The sequence below is a fragment of the Cucurbita pepo genome, chromosome LG11 (genome assembly GCF_002806865.2).
Source record: "Cucurbita pepo subsp. pepo cultivar mu-cu-16 chromosome LG11, ASM280686v2, whole genome shotgun sequence".
NCBI lineage: Eukaryota > Viridiplantae > Streptophyta > Magnoliopsida > Cucurbitales > Cucurbitaceae > Cucurbita > Cucurbita pepo.
In genome coordinates, this window is record NC_036648.1 from 2,505,907 (window position 1) to 2,532,957 (window position 27,051).

Below are 27,051 nucleotides of genomic sequence, written 5' to 3' on the forward strand. Positions count from 1 at the left end.
CTCGTGACTTTGCTTTGGGCTTTCCAAAAAACCTCGTAACAATGGAGATAGTATTTCTCACTTATAAACTCATAATCAAGGTGAGACTCACTTTCAATAATCCTCAACAATATCGCCGATTAGGATGAGCCAAGGGAGGTGTGGCATTGACTTGGGGCCCTGGGACAAATCCCAACAGCCCCACAACCCAAAGGCATTCACCTAAATCGCCTCCACTCTTCACGGACACGTCATTGAAATAATTTATCACGTGACAAAATGTGACTGGACGATTGAGCTGTAAATAAATTAATATATATATATATATATATATATATATATATATATATATATAAAACAACCCAGACAACAAAATTTAAGGATTAGATCTGAAAAAGAAGATAAAGTTTAATTTAATCCAATTTATATTGTGTTTGTGAAGGGGTTTTGGAGGAACAGCTTTTGAGCCACCACGTCACAGACAAAGAGAATCTAAAATTTAGGGTATTTGGTCAAAAACCAATCCCTTATTATCCTCCTCCACTTTCTCCGCCCTACCGAGCTGACTAAGTTCAATTTTCCTTTCTTTTAGGCTTATCCTCAAAGTTGTATAGCACGTTTACTAGGGAGAGGATCTAGCTCTGCTCGGATTAGTGTCATGCATCGTCTTCTAACTTGCTCTGATATCATTTATAACAACTCGAGTCTATTGATAATAGATATTATCCTTTTTGGACTTTCGACTTCTTTTTGAAAATGTGTCTGCTAGGAACATAGAGAGGTTTCCACACCTTTCTCCTCACGCATGTACGTGGAATCTCATATGTTAGGTTGGCAGGATAACTGTCTTCTTTTGGATAAGATTTACACCCAATTTTGTTGGGACTTTCAGTTTGGATTTACTTTCTTTCGTGTAGCATTTAATACTCCGAATTTATGAATTATTTTGATTTCTAGTCTGAAATTATTCTAAAATTTAAACGATTTACTCGAGAATTATTATGGTTATAAATCATAACAATGTAAAAATTGATAGATATTTTTTTTTTTTTTTTTTTTTTTTTACAGGATAAATAAAAATAAGGAAATTTTGAAATTAGGTTTTGAATTTGAGAATTATTTGGCCATTGCCAGCTGGGAGGTCCAGTAAGACTTTCACTGGAAGGGGTTACCGGCTACCAGAGTAGCCAATCCACAGGCTCTACGTGGAATTATCACAAGGGAATTAAATTACCAAAAACTGGGAGCGTCAAATATCACGTGCAAGTCACGTGTTTATTACCATTGGATACCGACTACCGATTGCCAGTTGGATTCTTTTACGCCTCTCGATGATGAATTTACACATTCATGCACTGCCTCCAGCCTGTCAATTTTCCTTTTTTAATTTCCCCATTTTGCCCCTACCTCCAACCTTTCTCTCAAGGGTATTCTCGACCTTTTAAAAAGTCATGCCTACTGTATCTAAGCTGTAATGCTTTTTGTTCCGTAGCGAAACCAAAACGGAACAAAAAATATAAAATAAAATAATTTCTCCGCTGTAACACACGTTTTCGTTTAAAATCCGGAAATTTTACTTTCCCCTCCCACGGAGTTCTGTAGCGCGTGTAATCCACGCTCCAATGGTAACGTGAACTTTACGACAAACTGAAGCGCGTATAGTACACGCGCTTAAAAGAAATTTGCCTAGGGAATTGTTCTCTTTACTTGCTGACTAATTTTTCAGCAATCGTAAATGGGAAGCTAATTTCCACCTCAGCTTCCTGTCCACGCACTTCAATAAACCCACCAAAAATTTTCAAATTTATTTCCATAAATAAAAATAAAATAATAAAATAATAATTAATAATTAAAAAATAAATAAATTTCCACCTGTATATATAAACCCCCTTCCACTCTCATCTTCTCATCCACAACACAGAGTTCATCTTCTTCCTCTGTTCATAAAAATGGCGTCTTTTTCCTCTGCACCAATGATTCCCTTCCTCTTTATAATCTCCTTGTTCCAAATCTCCTCTGCATCCCGGATGCTAAACGATGTCGTTCAGGATCAGATGCTGAAATACCACAACGGCGTTCTTCTCTCCGGCAAAATCAGTGTCAATCTGATTTGGTATGGAAATTTCAAGCCATCCCAGAAGGCGATCGTCTCCGATTTTGTGAACTCCCTGTCGTATTCCCGGTCTCAGGTCGGCGAGCCGTCGGTCACCACATGGTGGAAGATTACAGACAAGTATTACGCAATGTCTTCTAAGAAGAAATCGACTCCTCTGTTTTTGACCTCTGGCCGGCAAATTCTCGATGAGAATTACTCGTTGGGGAAATCGCTCACCAACGAGCAAATCGTTCAATTGGCTTCAATGGGTGACCGGAAAAACGCGATTAATGTCGTTTTGACGGCTTCTGATGTCACTGTTGATGGGTTCTGTATGAGTCGATGTGGGACTCACGGCTCTGCATCCCACGGCGGCGCTAAGGGTAAAAATGAGAAGTTTGCTTACATTTGGGTTGGGAATTCCGAGACCCAATGTCCAGGGCAATGCGCTTGGCCGTTTCACCAGCCGATGTACGGACCACAATCGCCGCCGTTGATTGCGCCGAACGGCGATGTGGGGATGGACGGTGTTGTAATTAACCTTGCAAGTCTTTTGGCTGGGACTGTCACTAACCCGTTTGGGAATGGCTACTTTCAAGGCCCGGCGGAAGCTCCATTGGAGGCGGCGTCGGCCTGTACCGGCGTTTATGGGAAAGGGGCTTATCCTGGTTACGCCGGGGAGTTGTTGACGGACTCCATTACCGGCGGGAGCTATAATGCTAATGGCGCTAATGGAAGGAAGTACTTGCTGCCGGCGTTGTATGATCCTTCCACGGCGGCTTGCTCGACGTTGGTTTGAGGATTTTTGTAAAATTTTAGAGTTATGAGATACGATATGAAATTCGTTGATTTCTTCATTTGTTTGTAGGATCTGTTCTTCGAGGATTATAATAGAAATGGCAAAAAAAAAATATATCTTTTATTTGCTTTTCAAATGAATTATTTCGGTACGATTGAACTCGAGCTAAAAAATTTATAATTGCGAACGAACCCAAAGGTTATTAGAGATGTGTAGAGCTAAAGTTCTAACATCTCTTGATTACGAACGTGTACCGTGGTCCAATCTCGTTGAATAATTGAACCAACCGAGTGGAATCTAGCTGTCAAAATCTAAGAGAATTTTGAATGTTTATTTGAAAATAATTTTGGAAGTTTGTGTGTTTAACTTATAAATGAAGAATTTTGAACTGATTCTGTTTTTCAGTGTCATTTACACGTTATGTCAATTCACTCGAGACTAATTGTGTTGGTCTTGTCATCTGCTATTATTTTTATGTTGGTCTGGTAGTTAGTGGAAATTGGATAGTCCATTGAAACCATGGTCCTTAATCGTGCATAAATCAAGTTTAGGCAATAGATTATGACTAAGTTGTTTTTTTCGAAGATTAGTGCTACCTCTTGACCTTACGTATTCATGCCTTTAAGTGAGTTTGTGTAATCGTAATAAGCACAACTCGACTTTTTTCTGGGTGATTGGATCGGCTCGGTGCGGTTGCTCTGACTCGACCTTGAAAAGTGCAACAGTCTAGTAACTGATCTTTACATAGGTTTAGGGGCAAAATATACCTTGTGTGATAAAGCTCCCTTGGCAATCGTTTCAGTTTTGATGCTCTGCCTAGATGAGTGGAAAAGGTAGCCGAATTAGAATCTAACTATTAGCACAGACACAGTATAGAAAAAATTGATCCTCAAAATGAGCGAGAAAGACGAGAGAAAATTTAGCCCTTCATTCGCTGCTGTGGTTTGTCATCTAAGTTGTAGGAGTACTGATCGATGAACGAACGCACTTTGACGGCGAAAGAGGCGAAATAAGCAATCGATGGAAAGATTTGGCATCTGAAACACGTAGAGACTGTTCTAGGAAGCTCTATGTGAGCACTAGCTTCAAGCTCGTTTAGCTAATAAACAGAGACATTAAATTTTTAGTCGATGAATTAAAGAATTATATTTAAAAAAAAAAAATCTTCCAATTTTAAAAATTAAAAGGGTTCGAGATAAACGTATTTTTTTAAATTAATTAATTAATTATTTATAATTGAAGTTGCATTGGGCGGGCTGCATCGATGGTGCTATCTGGGTTAGAAGATTGGGCTTGGAAAGGCTTTCATGGGCCAGCGGCTCGAAAGAATCAAAATCCGAACCAGAAGTAGAGAGCCACCTTCTGTTTCGCTTCACCAGTTGATCTGACTGACCATCGCCAATCGGATTCAACCTCACTTTCTGTAGCAATGGAACAACAGCAGTGTCATCAAACCCTTTTATCGCCGGACTCTTCGTGCCCGCCGGCGCCATCTTCTTCTTCCTCCTCCGCTCATGCTGATTCTACTGCGCCATGTGGAACCTGCCGCAAATGCGGCGGTCCTACCACCTTTGCTCCGCCGCCTCCTTCCTGGTCGTCGTCGGAAGTTTCACCGCCTCCAAACTATCGACCTATTAGAGCTCCGGCTGTCAATCTCCCTCCGAATGAACAGTCTCGACAAGCCATAATTCTCTCTCCGGTTCCTCACTCGGAGAAGGTACTTCCCGTTTCGCCTCCTTTTCTTTTTCAAGCTCCTTCTAAGAAAATCCAATCGCCTGAAGATATCCGTAGCTTTAACGATTCTGATTCCGGCAAGAATTTCCTAGGCTTTATTGTCGCCCTCTCTGAATCCATGCGTGGCCACAAAATATCTGATCCTTGCCATGAATCGGACACCGTGAATACCATTATTTCAATGCTTTGCACTTTGATTGATTGGGTCGATGAAATTCCTCCCACGGAGCAAGCAGCTCGATATGGCAATATTTCGTATCGAACTTGGCACTCTCGCTTGGTCGAAAACAGCGACGATTTCATGTTACGGTTGCTTCCCGACGATCAGAAATCCGCCACTGTTGAATTAGTACCGTATTTCACTGATAGCTTCGGAAATTCGAGCCGTATCGATTACGGCACGGGCCACGAAACTAATTTCGCTGCCTGGTTGTATTGCATGGCGAGGTTGGGGGTTATTAAAGAAGAAGATTATCACGCTGTTGTGGCTAGAGTGTTCGTCAAGTACCTGGAATTAATGAGAAAGTTGCAATTGGTTTATTGTTTGGAGCCGGCGGGATCGCACGGGGTTTGGGGTCTTGACGACTACCACTTTTTACCTTTCATCTTCGGGTCCTCTCAGTTGATTGACCATAAATATATGAAACCGAAGTCCATTCACAATCCGGATATCTTGGAAAACTTTTCTGCTGAGTATCTCTATCTCTCATGTATTGCTTTCGTGAAGAAAGTGAAGAAGGGTCTGTTTGCGGAGCACTCTCCTTTGCTGGATGATATCAGTGGGGTTCCTGCTTGGAAGAAGGTGAACAGTGGGTTGCTCAAAATGTATAAAGCGGAGGTGTTGGAGAAAGTTCCTATCATGCAGCATTTTCTCTTCGGATCGCTCATCAAATGGTAATGACTCTCTGGTGTATTCTCTTCATGTTTTTACTACATTGATTTCTGTTTTGTTTTCACTCAATATAATTCACACGAATAGAAATTTCATGCCAAAAAACATCTCTGTGGCCATATCTCAGTGGTACGTTTTGGGGAAATTAAGGATTCTTATGAACTTCTTGTGAGCTTTTTGCATTGTTTGGAATTCAATGTGAGAGCACATTGATGTTTGGGTGTAAGATACTCTTTATTGAAACTATGTATGTACATGAGTGTATGAATTGGTAAACATAAATAAGTCATGATATTAAATGACTGGAGTCCCTTCCTAGGCTAGGTGGGCACCTCTTGTTTTTTCCCCTGCCTTTTTTTCCCTTCATTTTAATGAAAGCTTGGTATTTTACGGAACAAGAAGAAAAAAATCATAATATTGAACGATGAATTTTCATTAAGTACTGGGCTTTATTTTTATTCCAAGAATAACCTATAGGTTTGATGTCTACTATTACTTCTCCATTGCGTTCATTTAGTTATACTGTTCGGTATTCAACCAATTAAAATATTTCTGTTTTGTCCTATTTATGCATACTCATGTTTTGATTAAAAATTGAATTACTATGCCTATCAAAAGTTTATAGAAGAAGGTAAATGGTTGATGTATCCAGCAGCAGTCCAGAAGTAGGCTTGATTACAAATAGCTCTCCATTTTATAATTTTAAAACACCATGGAAACCACTAGACTCATTTTGTGAGATCTCACATTGGTTGGAGGGGGGAATGAAACAGGGAAAGCCCAAGGAGGTAGGGCAATATCTGCTAGCGGTGGGTGGATTGTGAGATCCCACATCGATTGGAGAGGGGAATGAAACATTCCTTATAAGGGTGTGGAAACCTCTCCTAGCGGACGCGTCTTAAAACCTTGAGGGGAAGCCCATAAGAGAAAGCCCAAAGAACACAATATCTGCTAATGGTGGGTTTTGACTGTTACACATTTGTTATTGAGAATTTAAGAAGCACGAATACTAACATGACACATATATGATGGCACGTCAATTTCTAAAACAAGTAGGGCACGAACATGTTGGAGACATATTTTTTTAGAATACATGTATGTATCTATTCATATATTAATATACTTCTTTATGGATAAAGCATGTAAGTTTAACATAAAAATAGAATACATACAAAGTTAAGTCAATTAATGATATTTTACAACTTAAAAGGTTTAAAAGGATTTAGTTGGCTATGACTAGGGGAAGATGTCATCCTAATACTTCATGAATGATCCATATATAAGGATTAGAGTTTTTAAGGGCATCTCTATTTTTTCCCTTAATCTTTAGGTTAAAATTTTTCCAAATCAGTGTCTGGAATTAGAAAAAAAGATATTTAATTCAGACATGTTTTTTTAGCATGTTGGACACATGTTTGGAGCGGGTTCGAAGTACTTGTGTCCATCGTGGACACTTTGTCTAAAACATAGTGTCTTTGCTTCCTAGTTGAGAACCACAATAAGGTTAGCCTAATTTTTTTTCCCCTCATTTATAAGCCACCAAGGGTTGACCTAGTGGTCAATAAGGTCCCATGTAAATAACCAATGTAAATAACCAAAGACTTTGAAGGAATGAGTTCAATTCATAGCAACCACCTACCTGAGATTATAATATATTACCATTTTTACCTTATCAACCAAATTTAGTTGGATCAGGCCGTTGTTTCGAATATTATGATATTGGAAGGAAAATAAGAAAGCATTTTTATTTTGCTAAGAATTTCTTTCTTTTGTTACACACTAGATTCAGCAATATGTGGGGCGGGGATTCATCCTCTGATCTTTTGGTTGATGTTATAATAATGTGACTCGTTGAACTATGCTCAAGTTGGTTTATTCCTTTTCTTTTAAGATCTCCATTAGGATTATTGACTTTGTATTTGTCTAAATTGTATCTTTACCCTTCTGAATCTGGTTGTTAACTATTTGAATTGTATGGTTGTGACAAATGTTTAAGTAAGCTTTAGCTTAATCATTGTTGAATAATTGGACTTTCTCTAAGTTGAAGATGAGATGTCGTGAATGAAAAGTTGTTGAGGCCTTCCTTTACATTTTGGTTCTTGATACGTCTGATGACAAAATATGAGGAGGAAAGTAATTGATGGCGACTTGGGGAGCAATTTGCTACTATTTGCTTGGGGTAGTTGTGTCTTTTGTCATAGTTTGTAATTAGATGTGAAGTCAGCAAAATAATGTGAAGTCAGTCGGCTAGTAGATTCTGTGAAGAGAATATGACACCGAATTATTCACCTACTGAACAAGAAAAGAGCTTAGGTTTCAAGTGGCCGAAACTAGAGAGCATGCTCTAGTTCTTTTGCAGAGATTCCTTCTGAGTGTTTGTGAGTCTTGTATCCTTCAGCTGAAATCAAAGCGAGTACTATTTCCTTTCCATGGCTCTATCATAGATTTGAAATGAACCTGAAAGTATTAACTGAGTTCAAACTTAAAAATCTGTCTTCCAGCTGATAAGATGGCCTTTGTTCAGCTTGTTGATTTCAAACAAATATTTCAATGACTGGTTCCCAAAATATAAGGGTGTTTTTGAGTTTCATTCCTGATAAGCCCTAGCAACTGGAGTCTCAAGTGGGACTGCCAGTGATAATAATTCATCTCTACTCTGTCGATGTCTTCCTCATAGTTGTTAGTACCTGCATCAAAGCTTCTTGAAATATAAATTTCCTAAACCATTGATGAGTCAAAATATCATCGAGGATTTGTTGTACATATTTGATGTACTAATCCTTTTCTGCTTTTTTACCTAGCAGAAAAGATGAGATGAGATTAAAAGGTTAGGCACTTTTTGAAGTGGGTAATAAGGCATAAATTCTTTGTTGGAATGCTTGCGAAGCTCTTTGTTGGTGTATAGTTAAAGAGGAATAGTGAGCTTTCTTAAGGTGAGCCTAAGGATTTAATTGAATCTTCCGACCTCACTTATTTTGTTGCTTCTTCTTGGAACTCTCTTGACAGAAGCTTCATGTTGGCTTGGGTTAGCTTTAGCGATATATACCTTGTCCCATCAAGTGCTTTTCTGCTTCGGATGTTTATCTAATATGTATTCTAGTTTTGCATAAAGAGGACAGGCCTTTTTCTTAACTATCAAACATGTGTACTTGGCAGGCTTCTTCCCTGTCTTTTTTAAAAAAACTATGGTGCAGTTGAATGGGTTAAGTCGTCGTTAGGAAGATCGGACTAGTTTAGTTTCTCTTTGTGTCTTGTCAGCTGAGCTTAGCCGTAGTCTCTAGTCTAGTTCCTACCCAGTTCTCTATTCTCTAATTTTCATCCTTGATCTTGTTATATTTCCGCAAGGCATAAGGTACATAATCATTGAAAGAAAGAGGAACCCATTTTTGGTACCACTGCACCAGAAAAATCCTTTCTCCTCTGTTCTTATTTACTTTTATTTAATCCTAAAAACGTTAAAAAGACTAAGGTATCCTGAACAGGTTCAAGGATAATCGGGGCACAATGAAGATATTTACCTTCATTACTTGGAAAGTCTAGCTTAATTCTCTTCCTCTTGTTTTATGATATTATTTTTCTTAAATTGGACTGTGTGTTTCCCCTAGCCAATCAGTGTCTAAGGGCGCAAATGACAGTTCTATAAAATATGGGGATAAGAAATTGACCTTCAATCATTTTGGTAGTTCATTGCGGAGCTTGATTCTCATTTGTGGTGGTGAGACTCGTGGGGTTGGTGGGAGGAAGTAGTGACAAGGGCGAGGAAAAAACAGAAGATCGGGAAAGTGGAAAAAAATTGTTATTGATATGGCAAGAAGTTGCCATTTATTTATAGTCTTGTATTGTGATACACTGCATTAGTCTCTCAATGCTTTGAAGAACTGAAAATATAAATGTTGGAGAAGGAAGAACACTTTGGCTACATCAATATTCTCAGCTGATATTGTAACATAAAAACCCCGGATGATAGAGAAACCAAGATCTCACCCATTATTCTCATTGTTGTAGCAATTAGCTGTAGTTGCATCTGACATTCTGAAAGGATCTGATAAGTCATGTTCAAGAGTGAAGTCCCCTATCCATAACGCCTCCTATCAGACCAGACCAGAAGTAGCCCAATCATTAGGTTCAAGGTCGCCGATACTAGCTACGACCCTCTTCCATAACACCTCCTCCTGAGCAAACCTCCACAACCATTTTAATATGATAGCATTATTTCTTTGTTTAAAGGAGCCAATTCTCAGCCCCCCAAACTGAATAGGACGAGAGGTCCATTCCCAGCTGACCAGGTGGGAGAAATGTTTGTACTCGGAAGAAATTTCTAACGACTTATCCATCTCCTTGGTCGTCCCAATGGGATCTTTGTCCCATTGTAAAGGGTTTTGAGCTTACCTACAAACACAGCGTGGCAGCAGGAATATTCTCAAGATGATATTGTTGATGCAAGGAGCAAGAGAGCTGCTATTAAATATCAGCAGTACCAAGAGACCCCTCACGTAGTCACGTGAGATCCCCATCGGTTGGAGAGAGGAACGAAGCATTCTTTATAAGAGCGTGGAAACCTCTCCCTAGTAGACACGTTTTAAAATACTTGAAGGAAAGCCCAAAGAAAACAATATCTGCTAGCAGTGGACTTGGGCTGTTACACTGTAGTTGGAGACCTAAGCTTCAATCTTATCCGTCACGAGTTCTTCTTCCTTATCTTCACCTCCTTCCTTCTCCTTCTTCTCCTTCAACTCCTCCTCATCCTTCTGCTTCTTTTTCTTTCTTCAATTTTTCTGCTATTCTATTTTCAATAATTTAATGACTAACGTTATGATTTCTGCAGAAGGATGCTCTCGCAGGTGGCATTCTGACCTTTTCTTCCTTAATTTCTGACAGGGAATAAGATGAGGGTACCATTTGTGCATTTTGTTTGTGGACTTCAAACTACTTCTGCTAACAATCATGGAAACCGGGAAAGTATGTACTTTCTGTTAACTCTTTTAACTGCTAGTCTTGCTCAAGTGCCCTCTTAAGTTTGGTGAATCCAAATAAGAAAATCAAACATTCAAACTACAATGTCGCCTAGATATGAAAATGGAAATCTTCTTAAAATTTATTATATTTGCACAACTCAAACTATTTTGTACTTTTTCTTGTAGAATGCTGTCGTTTTGTGCTTGTTCTTGTTGAATTGCATTGTCTTCCGACCCTTTTTATCTGATAAGGCAAAACTCTACGTTTAGAGTTGCCTATTAGACATTTTATAAATTTAGAAATTTTTTAAACATAAAATTAAAAGCTCAGAGATATATTATATACTCTTTAAAGATCATTGATCTTTTAGACACGAGCTTGAATGTTGATAGATTAAACTCGTAATTTGGCTTAAAATATTTTTAGTTTAATTTCTTATGTTTAAAAACTTTTTTAACCCGTTGATGAATGTTATTTGAAACGAACATATTTGCAATGATGTTGTGTGCAGGTTCATAAAAACTTAAACGAGCAATTAAGGAGTTTAAAACATTCCTTAGAATTTAATAGCCATTTTTAGTCATTATTAGAAGTAATTTTTGAAAATTGATTTCCATTTATTCTCTCTACTTTTATTAAAAAATTATTTTTAAATGATGGAAGATATATTTGGGGAGTGATTTTAGATAAAAAAAAAATAGTTTAATTATAGTAATAATTATTTTAAAGGCTTTTAATTATAAATTATTTTAATATTTGATTCCACACACCAGAGATTTCGATTTCATTTAGAAGTATTTTTTTTAATGATTAATGTTTATTTCCACAAATAATTTTAGAATCATCAAAAGATTAAAAAAGACATTACCTAGATGTTTAAAAAAAAAAAAAAAAATCAAAGATATTAAAGAATATTGATGACAGAAAAAAAGTGAAAAATAAATAAACATTTCCTAGGGAATAAAGTTAAGAATATAGAATAAAAAATAAATAATTATGGAGAGAGAAAAAAAAATTAGAAGGGAAATAGTCTAGTTTTCATAATTTTTTAGGGTAAAATAAAATCAAATGGGAATATATATTAAATAAAATAATAATAATTTTGAAACCAAAATCTCTCATAATCATTTATTAAAATAACCGATGATTAATATTTTTGAATTATTGTCAAATATTAGAGATTTAACACAATTATAATTATGAAATATTTGTTTAATTAATTAATTTTATATTATTTAGATCTGTAATTATTACAGGTAGGTTTCTTAATAATTTTGTATTAGTCCATAGCAACATTAAAAAATTAAATCAGTTGAAATAAAATTAATTTAGAGTATCAATTAAAGATTTAATTTTGAGTTTGTTAATTAAAGGGTAGAAGAAGTAAATTTGATACAATTTATTAGTTTAATTCATATTAGGATATAAATGTATTTTTTTTTTAAAAGAAAAATATTTTCGCTAACTCGCCAACGGCGGCGCGTCAGATTTGTTTGGTTTATTTCGTGGCCGCCGTGGGAAGGACTGGGAAAATTCTCCGAGCACGCGGCTCACGAAACACGGTCTACACAAAAGTCAGCTTAACATTTACGCAAACGTCTCAGATGCTAAACCGGTTCCATTCCTATTGCTCTCCCTTTCTTGAACGGCTACGGACATAGGCGCGTAAAGCATTTGATTCCCTCCAAAAGTGCGCACAAATGGAGAGTTTTGGAGCTCCGGCTACGGTTTACGGATTCAGGGATCGCAGACTAGAAGCTCTGGGGGATCTCCGACTGCTTCCCGACGAAGTCATCAATACCATCTTGGAGAATCTTACTCCTCGGGATGTCTCTCGCCTTGCTTGTGTTAGCAGGTCAATTCACTATTTCTCTGCCGATTGTATTGAGATTCATGGACTTTTCAATCTCTGGATGATTTCTGACTGAAACCATTCTGAAATTCAATTAGGATTCCTTAATTCGCATAACTTACGTTGTAAAATAAGACCCAGTCGTGATAGATTGGTCTGAATTTTTGGATGCAAATTGGTGTGGAGAACACATTTCTATCTAAATATTTGAACAAGAAATTTACTGTGCTCACCGCGATGAGAACTTAACTTAATTTTGAACTAATTGAAAATTGGTTTCAATAAAGACATTTGCCACTAGGCCAAGCTTCAACTAGAGCTTTTGCGTTATGCAAGCCAGTCAATCCATGGTGTAACCTGTATCTACGTTCCCAAGTCCCCAGTTACACGCTCATATCAGCTAGGATTATAACTAAACCATGGTGTAAATTAGCGAAAGTATATGTCTTAGATCATCAGTGGTAGTAACACAATGCAAACCCTCCTCTCATCTTTACGTGAATGGAATGATTTCATGGACCGGCATCTGACAAATGCGACCTTGTCATTTCATACATTATTTTTAGTTCTTAAAACCAGATATTAGTTTCTGGGTTATACATACCTTTTCAGATGAGCTGCTGGGGGAAGGTTTCCCTGGTAGATGCGTATTTTCTCTGAATGCTCTTTAATATCTGTTTCCTTTGTAATGCAGCGTTATGTACATTTTATGCAATGAGGAACCACTCTGGATGAGTCTATGCCTTAGCCGTGTAAAAGGTCCATTTCAGTACAAAGGTTCCTGGAAGGAAACGACACTCCGTTTGTATGTTTAAGCGAAACAAAATTGAATGGCCCTTGATTGTATTGTTTTCACGCATTCATCTTTCTTCATTTGTAGTTGAGATTCTTTTAGTCATTTTTATTTTCTACGAAAATTTTATTCTCTGTCTCATTGTTTTCATCTTCCATTTTCTTCTTCACTACAGAGAAAATGCTCCTCATGGATATGAAGAACCCTGTAGAAAGCAATTACAGTTTGATGGTAATGGTTATTTTGTTTAAGTGAATTTTATTCTCTTTGGGGATTTTTTTTTTTTTTTTTTCTTCCTGTTATGATATCAGGAATTCCATTCTGAGGTGGCTTCTATTTATTATTGACAACTTGTCATGGCCAGGGTTCAATTCAATATTCTTATACCGAAGATTTTACCGGTGCCATACTACACTGGATGGATTTTATTTGGATGCTGGCAATGTGGAAAGGAGAAACGATCTTTCTTTGGAAGAATTCCAGAATGAGTTCGATGGGAAAAAACCAGTATGTTTACTTAGTTGATATCTTAGCATGTCCTATCTTATTTGAGCTACATTAAGTGAACAAAATTGATCATTTTAGCCATGTGATACTAGAGGGTTTCTTTAAAAACAAAAAAATCATTTTTACTATCCAAAATCCTTCAAACACTATAGACCATCCTCTATTTATAGAGGATGCCAACCCACAAATTGAGAACCAATTATTACAAAACACTTTATTGACGAACAAACTAAAAGAGAAAGTTACAATTTATCCATGGTCCTACTACATCAATAGGTAGGTTTTTTCACATGACTAGCATCTGGTTTCGGTCAATCTCATGGGCTATTTTATGCCAGATTATACTTTCTGGCTTGGTTGATTCTTGGCCAGCCAGGCGTACATGGTCACTTGACCATCTTTCACAAAAATATGGAGATACTGCATTCAAAATCTCTCAAAGGAGTGCTAAGAAGATCTCAATGAAATTTAAGGATTATGCGGAATACATGCAACTTCAGCACGATGAGGATCCCTTATATATATTTGATGACCAGGTAGTCCAGGGAGATGATAATAATATAAACGTTTTTTTTTTTCTTCCTTTTTTCTATTTTAACATCACATAATAAGTTTATATCATCCATCTTTTTCCATATTTTGTGCAGTTTGGGGAAGCTGCACCAGATTTATTAAAAGACTATGACGTGCCACATCTATTTCAAGAAGATCTTTTTGATGTTTTGGATGGAGATAAGCGGCCTCCTTTCAGATGGCTTATCATTGGCCCTGAGAGGTCCGGTGCATCTTGGCATGTTGATCCAGCGCTTACAAGTGCCTGGAATACTCTTTTATGTGGTCGTAAGAGGTATAACTCCTGAGCTATGGCTACTTCAAAGAAGCACTAATGTTTGTGACAATCCTATTACTGTAGTAACGCAACATACTTTTTTTTTTTTTTTAAAAAAAAAGATGATTTGCAACTGCTTAGAGCTTTTTCTATATTTTCATATTTTGTATGAAACCATGACCATTTGATATTGCAGAAGTTCAATACTTGGCTTAGGGATCATTCTATATATGCATATTATGGATGAATTCTTGTCCATATCATATTGTTGAGTTCAATATATGGTTTAGAGTTCATTCTATGTGTGCACGTTTTGGGCAAAACTGTGCCATATTATATTGTCGAAGTTGAATATTTGGTTTCTCTATTCCTCTATCTGCTTAACAATTCTACCTTGGAATTGTTCCTAGTTTATAGGGATGCATAAACATTTTTTGGCCAAGAAACTAATTAGGCTGTTTTAGGGGGGAAGTTAGTCATAAGTTAGTCATAATGTGTTGGATTAGGGATAAGTCCTCAAGTGACAGTATGCTAGAAGCTCGAAGGGTTTCAATCGTCTGATTGGTGGTCTTCTTGTTGATATTCCTCCCAATAATGTGGCCTTCACTTGGTCAAACGTAAATATCTCCCTTGTATGGGATTTTAGATTTGTAGTGTTTCAGGCCAGGATTTGTTTCTGAGTGTGCAGTGGCCTCTTATCTTCTACAACTTCTGATCATTTTTTCGATTTCAATTAGTTAGATAACTTTCAAATTGGTTTTATACCCTTTAGATTTGAATATATGGCTGGAGCTCAAAGATCTTCCCTTGGTTGACTTTTGGCGGAAGGAATTACCTAATCAGCAGTGGCCAGGTCTCAATTTCACGTGCAAGCGAAAGCATATTGAAGATCACGCATAAAGATGGAATAAGAGACCTTGAACAATGTATTTGTAAATGAGACTAAGATTGTAGAAGAGGCGGTGAATTTTGTAAAAACTCGTGCCAAGAAATTTGGTTTAGTCTTGATCTAGAATGAGATTGTAGAAGAAGCTTTTAGTTTTTCTTATGCCTCTTTATACCAAGAAAGATCGGTTCAAATTCCCATTAGAGATGGCTTGGAGTGGGGCTTGATAAGTAGCGAAAATAGTATACAGTCGGAAAAACCCTTAGAAGAGAATGAAATCTTGAAAGCCATCGAAGATAGTGGCCCTCTTAATCTCCCGGTATAGCTGGTGATCTTTTTAATAAGACGTGGAACATAATCACAGATCTGATTTATTTAGAAGAAAGACGGGACAACCATTTGTGCATTTAGATCCATTTAATATTGGTATTCATTGTTTGATTTTTTCAATCTTTAATGGGTTTTTTCCGAAAGGTTTGAGCAGTAATGTGTTTTGGCTTTTATATGGTGCGGTTTTATCTTCTCAAACTACAAGTGATTATGAGCAGTAATGTGTTTTGGCTTTTATATGGTGTAAGAAGATGTGTTGCGGTTTTTGCTGTGTGAACATGGGTGTTCCAGAGCTTATAGGAAGATGTTGAGAGATTTCCAATGGAAAAAGTGGCAACAGAATGGTGTTTGATAATGTAGTGCAGGTCTAAAAAAATTTAAATCAAGGATTTTATCAAAAGAAGGAAGAAGGACCTTTTGCTCAAGTGGTTAAAATGGATGAGTGGGTCATAGATAAAGCTAGTATGCAAAGAACAGGAGGGAAAAAAAAGGAAGAAAGGAGGCATACGATTTGTCTCCAATTGATTGTGCATGTACCTTTGTGATTATAGGACTCCATTATCATGATAATTTGTATGCCACTTCTGGAAGCTTTAAGGAAAGTTACTAATGAAGATCGCATTCTCAATCCATTCACATTGTCAATGAAGCTATCGAGGATTATAGAGTCCGTAAGCAAAAGGGAGTCATTTATAAAATTAACTACGATAAAGTTTATGGCTAACTGGAATTTCTTGGTTAGAGTTCTTGAAAAGAAGGGGTTTGAGTTTAAATGGAGGTCGTGAATTTGGAGTTTTGTGAGATCAATGAGTTATGCTATCCTCATTAATGGGATGCTCCGGGGCTAGGAAATGCGTGGCTTGAGGCCTTAGGCAAGAGAACCATTTCTTCCCTTTCCTCTTCTTATTAGTTGTGGATGTCTTGAGAAAAATGGTGTGAAGAGGGATATAGCGTAATGTCATTGAAGGGTTCACCTTTGGAAGGGTTAATTTGTCTCTTTCTCATCTTCAGTTTGCAGCGATGCAATCTTGGACAACTTTCTGGTTTTTCTTTTGAAGTTATGTTGAGTCGTAAGATTACTAGATGCAAGTACCAGTTGTTGGGTCTGAATAGTGATACTGTTAAGCTAAATACATGTGTTGATTAGGTTGTTTGTGAGGTTGGGCATTTTCCTTTGGCGTATCTAGGTCTAGGCTTGGTTCGTTTGGGACCCAGTTGCGAGTAAATTGTGAAAGAGGCTTACATCCTGGAGGAAAAGTTTCTTACTGAAGGGGGGTAGACTAGCTCTCATCCAATCGGTTTTGAGTGGTATGCTATTACATGTCCCTTTTTAAGATTCTTGTGTTAGTAACTTCTTAAAGAAGAAGATGAGGGATTCCTTTGAGAAGAGATTGAGGTAGAGAAAGTCCAACTCCATTTAACCAAGTGGCTACCCGACTAAAAAGCACCCTCCTAGAAAAGTTTCTCACAATCTTTCCATATCATTAATCACCATTACAGCAGCCTTGAAGACTGAAAAGCTATGAATAGAAAAGCTATTTAAAGTACAATTAGCTAAAGTATGCCTCTCAGCCTTAGACAGGGGTCTGTGCTTCCATTTTTCAAGTTTTGATTTGAATTTGTCGATGATTGGATCCCAAAGACTTCTTGAGCAATAATTCCCTCCAAGAGGCGCACCTAAATATGTAATCAGAAGTTCCAATGTAGTCTAGGGATCAGGGATGTTCATTTTTGGAGCTTTTGTCCTTCTGAAGGTTTATCTTGCAAGTCTTTCTTTCGTTGTTTGGTCGATCCTTCTCCCTCAAGTGATGTCTTTGCCTCGCAATGGAAGGTGAAAATTTCAAAGAAGGTTAATTTTTTTGAACCAAATGCTTCATGGATGGGTTAACTCCTTGGGATAGAGTTTCAAGAAGGTTACATAATTTGATTGGGTCGTTATGTTGTATCCTTTGTAGGCAGGCAAATGAGGACCTTGACCACATCTTCTAGAGTTGTGACCTTGGGTAGGCGATTTGGAGTTCTTTTTTCGTGGAGTTTGGCTTGAGTCTGGGTTGTAGGCGCCATGCTTGAGCAGCTCCTTCGCCCTTCTATTTGTGACTTTTTATGGTAGACTGGAGAGTGCACGGTCGTGTGGGATATCCTGGGGGAGAGGAATAATAGTCTTTCGAGGGCTTGAGAGACCTTGAAGTAATGTTCAGACCCTTATTAGATTCAACATCTTTCTGTGGGCTTCAATGGGTAAGAGGTTTGTAACTATTCATTAAGTCTTATTTGGCTTGATTGAAGGTTCTTTCTTTAGTTTGCTTCATTTTGTGGAACCTCTTTTTGGTGACATCTTTCTTTTGTGGGTTATTTTTTGTATGCCCTTGTATTCTTTCATTCTTTCTCAATGAGAGTTTGATTATTCATCTTGAAAAAAGTCAGACAAGTTATGATGTGTAGAAAAGGAGGTATGGGCAGCATGGCAGGGATTTCTCCCTAGAGTTTGAAATATTGAGTGATTGGAAGCATGGAAACCAGAGATCATTCCTTGCACTAGGGGGCTTCCTTTTGAAATTTATTGATAATCTTGGTTGGATGCTTTAGTAGCACTATCCATTTCCTTGACTACCTTCTTTGGATCTGAGGTCTGTGATAGAGCTTGTGGAATCTCAATGATTTTGGAGATTAATTCATTATCTCGTCTAGAAACATAGGCAATGCTATTCACATGGCCGTCAACATTTTGATGCTACCTTGCCTTTTCTTTTGGCCAGTAATGTGTCAAGAACGGATATTTGTTATAAACATTCATTCATTCTTAATGTTTCTTATGTTTAGAATAATCATTGTGATATCTGATTGAACATCCAAAATTTATGAATCGTGCTTCTTCTGTGTATATGTACATAGAAACTTATGATGATTTACTTCTTTTTTTCATTAATGTAAAGAATTAATCCACACAAAGCAGTATAACAATGTTTGAACAGGTGGGCACTATACCCACCAGGTAAAGTGCCTCTAGGTGTAACAGTCCATGTTAACGAGGAAGATGGCGATGTCAATATTGAAACTCCATCTTCGCTGCAGGTATTGTCCTAAGTTGGTTTCCTTATCATTAATTTCACATTTTACTAAGGTGGTTGCATGGGCCCCTCCCTCTTTTCATACTGTTTCTTTTTGCAAAACAAAAAGATAAAAATTTACTCTGTGCTAATGTGTATATAGTGGTGGCTTGATTTTTATCCGCTTCTTGCTGATGAAGATAAGCCTATCGAATGCACCCAACTTCCAGGAGAGACAATCTATGTACCAAGTGGTTGGTGGCACTGTGTCCTTAATCTAGAATCAACAATTGCTGTCACACAGAATTTTGTAAATGTCAACAACTTTGAATTTGTATGCTTGGATTTGGCACCTGGTTACCGTCACAAGGGAGTTTGTCGTGCTGGATTCCTTGCTCTTGATGGAAATGGATTTGAAGATACTGAAACTCCTATTCCCTGTGATAAGGGTAGTTTGAGTAATTTTGACCTTGAAAGGAAAGGAAAAAGGATCAAGGTGCACCAATGTGAAGATGATTCAACTCATCAAAATTCAATAAGCAGTGCCTCTAAATTCTATGATCTGTGGAAGCAAGGTTTTTCCTATGATATAAAATTCTTGGCCTCCTTTTTGGACAAGGAAAGAGATCATTATAATTCTCCGTGGAGCCCAGGCAATTGCATTGGACAACGGGAACTAAGGGAATGGTTATCCAAGCTCTGGTATGAGAAACCAGCAATCAGAGAGTTAATATGGAAGGTACAAATCTGTTGTGGCTGGTGCACCATTCATAGTGATAAGTATCATTTTTTATTCATTTTTATAAGACACTATCTTGTAATTAAGTTGGCTTGGTTGTTAATGCGAGCTGTAGGAGATCCAACTTTAGTGACCTTTATTTCCTTTTTACCCACTCGTGAGGGATTGTGTTTTTCCTTTTTTGTCTGATGTTAATTAGCATAATACGTCATGCATAAACCATACTTCTTGGTCATTGCACTTGTAACAATTTTGTTTCTTTCTCCCTAATTAAAAAGTTTAAATTCTGGTGTATTACTTGTTTACGTTAGCCTTAACTCCTCTTGAAAGAAAGCGAACTATGGCAATAACATTGTTGAGACTTTTAGAGGTTTTGATCGGTCTTGGGATGTTCTTTGAGAAAATATAAGGTTTAATACTTCCTTGTGGGGGTGACCCTCTAAGGCCCTCTGTAATTATCATTTAGGTGTAATTCTTTTTTACTGGAAGCAATTCTTATAGGTTGAGGCTACTNTGTATGCTTTGTATATCCTTTCATTCTTCTTATAAAAGTCTGGTTTCTTATTATAAAACAAAAGAAAAGAGAACATTGTTGAGATTTAACTTGGGATCTCTAACCTTATTGCTAGTTTAATTTTTACTAGTCACATATTTCATCAGTTAAAAGTATAGTTTAGGATAAGTTCATTTAACTTATTCTTAACAAATTATAAGTTATTGATTACTTTGAAATGTCTCAGGGAGCATGTCTTGCTATAAATGCGGGAAAATGGTTAGAATGCCTTGAAGAAATTTGTGCCTATCATGATATGTCTTCTCCCTCTGATGATGAGCGGCTTCCTGTTGGCACGGGTAGTAATCCTGTAAGTGTTCTGAACTTTTTACTACCCCAAGTTTCTATTCTCTTTCTTGTCGGAAATATTTCGTTTTCACGCTTGGTAGAAATGTTGACAGGCTGAGTTAATGATCTTGAATTTCCTTTTTGTTTTTTCTTTGTTCCCCTCCAAAACAAGGAAAAAAGAATGAAAGAAGTTCAATAATATATTTGGAACGCAGTACAATCCATATAACAATATCATGTGCACCTTTCCGGTTAAAAATATGTATACTTCTACTATGAATGCACAATGACAAGGGATAATAATAAAGGCGCCCCAATTAAGAAGGCAACACAATTAAGAAAAATGGCATTCGAAAAAGACTCGAATAAATTAGAAAAAGAACTTAGTCAGTGTTAATAATAAAGGCAACCCAATTAATACAAATATCTTCATCGTCTTCTCTCTTTCATGAAAAAATTGTTTCTTATGTAAAATAGTTGAAATGTATCCAGAAGCCCGGGGATTGTGCCAGTGTTAATAGTTAGGTCAATGATCTTATTTTTCTGTTGTCTGTTCTGACTGGGACCAAAACACCAGAAATGGCAAACATCTCTAGCTTTGCCTGAACAACTTTCCTTTCCCTTGAAAAGTATAGTTCTAAACATTTCTTGGGGAAAACCCGAGGACCCTGAATAACGGCTATGCTGGTGCTCAAAACTTACTTGAATTTACAGCAAAAAGAAACCAGTGGTCATTGGTTCTCTGAATTTACCTTGGGCAGAATAATGAATATACTGTTGAGGATTAAGGCATGAAAGGCATTTCTATCATGTATACAATCATAGGAATTTATCATTCTGTGAACCATCAACCAAACAAAAAACCTCACTTTCTTGAGTACACGAACTTTCCAAATCCTTCGAAACAGGAAGCTGGTCGGGACAAGAGTTTAATGAAAGCCAAGAGTAAAAACAGTTTAATGGAAAAATCTGAGGGGTCCAAATCTAAACTCTCGATTCACAGGCTATTGACAATGTAGAATGCACCCTGAGTAATTCTTTTAGAAGACACAACCAGCCAAATCCCATTCAATTCGTTGTTGATTTAAGTTTTGTAGTTCTGGTACAACATGAACGTGATCATAAATTCAAATGTAGCAGATAGTGATGGTAATTTAAATATTCAGACACTGAACCGATCAACCCAGGCCATATATTTTACAACTTAGGATATGAAATATGCCATTTTTGTCCTATTACTCCGTATTGTTCATCGTGATTATTAGACACTGGTTATTGCAAGTTCTGCATTCTACTTGGAATATTATCAAACTGGGATGAATAAACTTATGATGATTGCTTATAAGAACTAAAGATGTTTGACTCTTTACATTTGAGCATTAAATTTCTAGCCAGCACACTATCACTATGCATTTTGTGTTAAACTAATGATGTTTTCTGAGAGGATGAAATTCCTTAAGTTTTGATCACCGTTTCTCTGTCTCTAGGTTTATCTCATGGATGATCGTGTAGTAAAAATATATATTGAAGAAGGTGTTGAAGCTTCACTGTACGGTTTAGGCACTGAGGTAGGCATTGTACTTATATTTTTATCCTAAAATATTATGTATATCCATCTAAATGCTGTGCTGCGTACTTCACAGCTCGAATTTTATAATCTACTATGTAAAGGGGATTCTCCACTGAAAAATCACATTCCTGAAGTCTTAGCATCTGGGATTCTTTATCTTGAAAATGGAGATTATAAAATTGTGCCTTGGGATGGCAAAAAAATTCCAGAAGTTATTGCCAAGGGCAACCTCCTTCCAGAAAGGTACCAAGCAAATGATTTCGCGTTTGGTGTATGGAGCAAGAAACAATTTGAATTCAGAAAAGCTGGCCTACCAATGTATGAACCAATGGATCCTGCTGAACCAATAAATATATGGCCATATATCATTACAAAGCGATGCCGAGGGAAGATGTTTGCTGAACTGTAGGATCGTCAACTACTTGTTTAATTTCAATTTCTCATCTTATTTTTTAAGGGATACACGTTATTTAGTCTTGAATGATTGTTGGAATGTGTGCAGAAGAGATTCTTTATCATGGGACGATGCTTCAAACTTGGCTTCCTTTTTGGGGGAGCAGTTGCGCAATCTTCATCTCTTACCTCATCCACCTTTTAATAATATAATGTCATCAACTAGCTATACATTGGAGGCTATTCCTGATGGCTCAAAAATTCCTTCCAAGTTGGATGTTTTAATTAAAACTTTAAATAAGAAGAGGAAGAGCACGTCAGATTACGTGAATAAATGGTATGTCTCCTTATGTCACTTCAATGATTTATTGACGCTCTCTATTAGTTTGTAATCAAACATTGATCAAATGGCCAATTTAGTGTTTGCAAGTGTGATTGATGACTGGGTTAAATATTTTATGCATTTGAGTGCAGATGTGATCTTACTGAATGGTTATTAAACGTGCAGTTAAATGTTTTTGAACTTGAGTAGAGATTCAATTAGAGGTTGTTATTTCAAAGCTCTTGGGATCACCTAGTCGAGATGTTAATATCTCATACTGATGCTATTAGTTGTGATAAATGTAATCTATGTTAGAGTATCTGTATGATGCAGCGAAGCATTAAGCATTCTAACGTGCCATGGAAAGATATAATTTGTCCCCCTGAACCAGTCATTTAAATTTTGCAGGGGTACTTCTATTCCAAGATCGCTGGTTGAGAAAGTTGATGAATATTTGCCAGATGACATGGCAAAGCTGCTTGAGACAATTGAGGTATGCTTTTTACTAGGTTTTCTGGCTACTTCATACGTTTTTAACTGCGTGGACAAAGAATATTGTATTGATGGAAAGGTCAGCCTGCTCTCGGGAGTGCAAAGATGAAATATCCACCACCATTACACAGTAGCAGAAAGAAGAATAAAGGCTTTTATGGCTTGAATAAAAAAATGACCTTCATTGAAATTTTAAAAGTTAAATATTAAAATGAAAAACAAAACTTAGAACTTCATCCAGATAGAAGCATCGGTGAGAATCAAGTTTCAATGTACTTATCATCTTCACGAGCCCCATTTGGTTTCATGTTTTTTGGATCTTATGTGGCCAGCCCCATTTGACATCAAAGAAGATACATTTCTTGGTCTTTGCTATTGTTGTTGCACTGCACGCTTCAAGAGGGATTGGGAGATACCTAGATTTGAATTTCTTTAGGAGTGTTGGTTTTTTCTAAGAGCTAAACCCAATAACCTTGGCTACCAACATGTTCATATACTGCACAAAACTAGAGAGTCTCCACTTGTGGCCATCCACCCATTGGAGTCTCCACTAGCCATTTCCTAATCCCTGATCAAGAAAAGTATCTAATTTTAGTCCTCATCCAGATCATGTTATACATATGGGAATGACCCTCTGCCAACATTAAGATACAAAATAACCTGTTAAACCAATAATCCAATAACTACATAGTCCTCGATGGAATAAATAAAATGTGAAGGGTCTATTAGTAGATTGGCATACATCATTATAAAATAAGGAATAAAAACCTCTGGAAGAGAGGAACTGTCAAAAGAGAGTAGAACATGATTTGGGTCATTTTATTGGTCAACTGTTCGTCAAAAGCCTATTTTGTTTAAATTGGTATTTTTCGTACTGTGTATATAGCCTTCGATGATGTTTATGTCATTTCAGGATGAAAATGATCTCAACGATCGCATGGGTTTATCGTGGATTCATTCTGATATCATGGATGATAATATTCAAATGAAGCCATGCTTAGCTAAATCGTGCTTAGGTGGAACTACTGGAGATAATTACCTGCCTTCCAATGGCTCTAAGAATGGCTGGAATGACATTGAAGAGAGTGAATCTTGGTGTCCGAGTTACATACTTGATTTTAGCAATTTGTCAATAGGTTTGGTTTTCTTTTTTCCGTTAACGTTGCATGGTTCATTTATATAGTATGGCTATGAACAGTCTCATGCCTTTGTAGTTTACTTTTTTTTTTTTTTGGATTATATCTATACGTGGATCATGAAATTAGAAATCCCATGTCTTTTCTTTTTAGAAGTGTGACTTCAGTCTTAGAGCCGAAGAGCTGAGACTCATAACACTAATTTTCTTTCCTTAAAGCAAGCTTGAAATGAGGCCCCTCTTTAAAGTCCTAAAGTGGTTAGAAAGTCATGTATAAAGTGGTTAGAAATTCATTAAAAAAAATGAAACAAGTCGTGTATATAGGACAATGATAAAAATCATTTGTTTTCTTTTGCAGATGACCCAATCTGTGACTTGATTCCAATATACCTTGATGTATTTAGAGGAAACCCAAATCTTCTTCAGAAGTTTCTGGAAAGCTATAAACTTCCTCTGGGGAGAGGATCGCAAAAGTTTGATTCTGGTGACAAGTTACACAGACTTTCGTATCGTATCATGTAAGTGAATGGATGTATTTACAATGCACAAAAGTTGATCTTGTCTCTCTACTTCTCGTGTTGTTTGCAGATGTTTTAATCGTAATTGGTGGACAACAGCTCGTTAATGTTAACAATCAAATTCAGTTATACCTACATATTAGCTAAATAAGTAAAAGAAATAGGAAGTTTGGTAATAGTCATGCTGTCATGAAAAGTTGCCTTGATTTTTAAGTCTGACAAGTTCTCACCCGGTAGACCTCTATGACATATGACATGACATGACATAGTAAAGATCGAGAACAAATGAGGTAATAGGATGTGAACAGCCAACAGAACTTTGTTGTTCTACATGGGTGAATAAGTTGCCATGAATGATTAATAAGGATTTAGTTAGCAGATAGTATCCTAATACTTGAGGAATGATCAAATATATAAGATAGAGTCTATATGAGAATCTCTATTTTTCTTTTCTAATTCTTAGGTTAATTTTTTTTCAAGAGCCTCGTCCAAGCGCCATGTCTAGCTATGTCCAAGCCATACTTGGAAATCCAATAACCATGGTTCACAAGATTGAAGTTTTAAGTGTTTGTTTCATAGTCTGTTGTCTGGCATTAATGAATTATTTCTGTGGCTTTTTACAGTTGAAATTTTGAAAGTAGGTGTGATTACGGTTTTTTATCTGCAGGTGTTACTGCATCTTGCATGAAGAGAATATCTTTGGTGCCATGTCCAGCATATGGAAAGAACTGAAAACGGCCAAGTCTTGGGAAGAAATTGAGCTAACAGTATGGGGAGAATTGAATAACTATAAGGGGGAGAATTGAATAACTATAAGGGTCTTACATGATCCATTTCTGCATTTGAGACATAAAGTTCAAAGAATGACCCACACATTTGCGATTATATATAAGATCGATACACGAGCGGAGGCGATAATTTGTCATCAATAAGGTATGGGATACATAACTATGATAGAATTTTCATCTTGGAGTTTTGTCTTCTTTTTTTTTTTTTTTTTTTTTTTTTTTTTTTTTTTTTTTTTTTTTTTTNTTTTTTTTTTTTTTTTTTTTTTTTTTTTTTTTTTTTTTTTTTTTTTTTTTTTCTCTCATATTACTTAAATGCTGTAAATTTGTCTGGATGAATGTTTACTTGTACAAAACATTCAATCAAATATATTAACACTCCATTTGTCTTAATAATTATTCACATGGGCCATGTGAGCTATAATGCAAAAATTGTAGGCTATGGAAGCAGGCCATGACCTTACCTCTTCAGTACAATGAACAACCGTTCTGTGCAATATTGTGAGAACGAACAGGAATATATGTTTTACCTGAATTGCGTAGTTTCAGTCTGGATACTTTTGAGTCTTCTGCGACTGTTTAATGTAATATGTTATAGAAACCTGATTTGATTTGGTTGATCTGATTATTAGTAGGATGGTTTTAGTGATGATCCTGCTTTTTATGTTTTTAAACCAACTCTAATCAACTACCAATGTTTTATGGTATTTTATGTGTTAAAGAGGGTCTTTTTTGGTAGTGATGAAAATGATAGTAAAGGAGATATAATTATGAGTTTTCAAGTTAATGATTTTGTAAAACTCATGAACCCAAGTGAGATCGTTGATGCAATTCAGTTATAAGAAACAATTCTTTTAGCCTATGTTTACATTTTAGTTTTTGATAAAAATGAATGGCGATTTATTTAAGTTTAAGTTTAAATTTGGTCGGTTTCTATTCAAATTTATTTATTTTCTCCAAGATTATAAGATTTCTGCAAGATTCAACAACTGAAGCTGAAATAGCTACTTTCAATCACGCGAAATTTTATTTACCCATTCATTGCTTTATAAATTGTATATAGTCCTTCATTACTTCGTACGTATATACTCCTTCATTGCACGTATATACTCATATATAAACTTCTTCCGATTACTTGAAGAAATTATGATTGAAAGTGAAAAAAATTATTTATAAATTCAAAATGCCAAATTGAAGCAATAGGAACGAAAAGACTATTGGAATTCGAAGAAAAATCCCCCCACACCCACTTTTAAATACAAGAAATTTCAACTCTATTCTAAGTAATAATTATATTCAAATAAGAAAAATAAATAAATATATTTAATGAACTTTAATTTTAAAATTAGAATCAAATCGAACTTGACCAAAAAATATATATATATATATATATTGAGCATATTAGGTACTTTAAAGTTGAATTCTTATAAAAGTTTGAAAGACAACTCGTAATTAAACAATTTAACCATGGACACACTTAAGTTAAGCAAACAAATGTTTTTAAATATCTTCTGAGGTTGGCTGACTAGTGAGAACGTGAAGCTAACCATGCTGGAA

General features: G+C 36.4%; 3 protein-coding genes across 4 annotated transcripts; all 3 read left to right on the plus strand.

The window, feature by feature from the left end:
- Positions 1-1,893: 1,893 nt before the first annotated feature.
- On the plus strand, positions 1,894-3,009 carry LOC111805304 (protein EXORDIUM-like). Its single transcript, XM_023690306.1, has one exon. It carries the CDS (start codon positions 1,929-1,931, stop codon positions 2,871-2,873), a length of 945 nt encoding a protein of 314 aa, XP_023546074.1. The 5' UTR covers positions 1,894-1,928; the 3' UTR covers positions 2,874-3,009.
- Positions 3,010-4,199: 1,190 nt separating this feature from the next.
- LOC111805073 (serine/threonine-protein phosphatase 2A activator-like) lies at positions 4,200-10,672 on the plus strand. Of its 2 annotated transcripts, none has more exons than XM_023689947.1 (2): positions 4,200-5,501; positions 10,325-10,672. In XM_023689947.1, coding segments are annotated over exons 1-2 (1,200 nt in total). In that variant the 5' UTR covers positions 4,200-4,302; the 3' UTR covers positions 10,326-10,672. The 2 variants fall into 2 exon arrangements, with proteins under 2 accessions (XP_023545715.1, XP_023545714.1); XM_023689946.1 differs by having other exon boundaries at positions 4,203-5,501; positions 10,378-10,672.
- A 1,235-nt stretch (positions 10,673-11,907) lies between these two features.
- Positions 11,908-25,700, plus strand: LOC111805072 (F-box protein At1g78280). The gene is made up of 16 exons (XM_023689945.1): positions 11,908-12,310; positions 13,002-13,112; positions 13,276-13,331; positions 13,465-13,607; positions 13,946-14,143; positions 14,255-14,454; positions 18,625-18,724; positions 18,863-19,438; positions 20,179-20,301; positions 21,767-21,847; positions 21,923-22,254; positions 22,352-22,579; positions 22,973-23,057; positions 23,970-24,192; positions 24,550-24,709; positions 25,377-25,700. The coding sequence occupies exons 1-16, from the start codon at positions 12,156-12,158 to the stop codon at positions 25,513-25,515; spliced, it is 2,910 nt and encodes a 969-aa protein (XP_023545713.1). The 5' UTR covers positions 11,908-12,155; the 3' UTR covers positions 25,516-25,700.
- The last annotated feature ends 1,351 nt before the right edge of the window (positions 25,701-27,051 follow it).

Bases quoted from the DNA above. Each gene is read 5' to 3' on its own strand.
- LOC111805304 (XM_023690306.1), top strand. From the start codon at position 1,929: ATGGCGTCTTTTTCCTCTGCACCAATGATTCCCTTCCTCTTTATAATC.
- LOC111805073 (XM_023689946.1), top strand. From the start codon at position 4,303: ATGGAACAACAGCAGTGTCATCAAACCCTTTTATCGCCGGACTCTTCG.
- LOC111805072 (XM_023689945.1), top strand. From the start codon at position 12,156: ATGGAGAGTTTTGGAGCTCCGGCTACGGTTTACGGATTCAGGGATCGC. The intron at 22,580-22,972 runs GTATGTCTCCTT...TAAATTTTGCAG, and splicing joins TCAGATTACGTGAATAAATG to GGGTACTTCTATTCCAAGAT. The intron at 24,193-24,549 runs GTTTGGTTTTCT...TTTCTTTTGCAG, and splicing joins TTTTAGCAATTTGTCAATAG to ATGACCCAATCTGTGACTTG.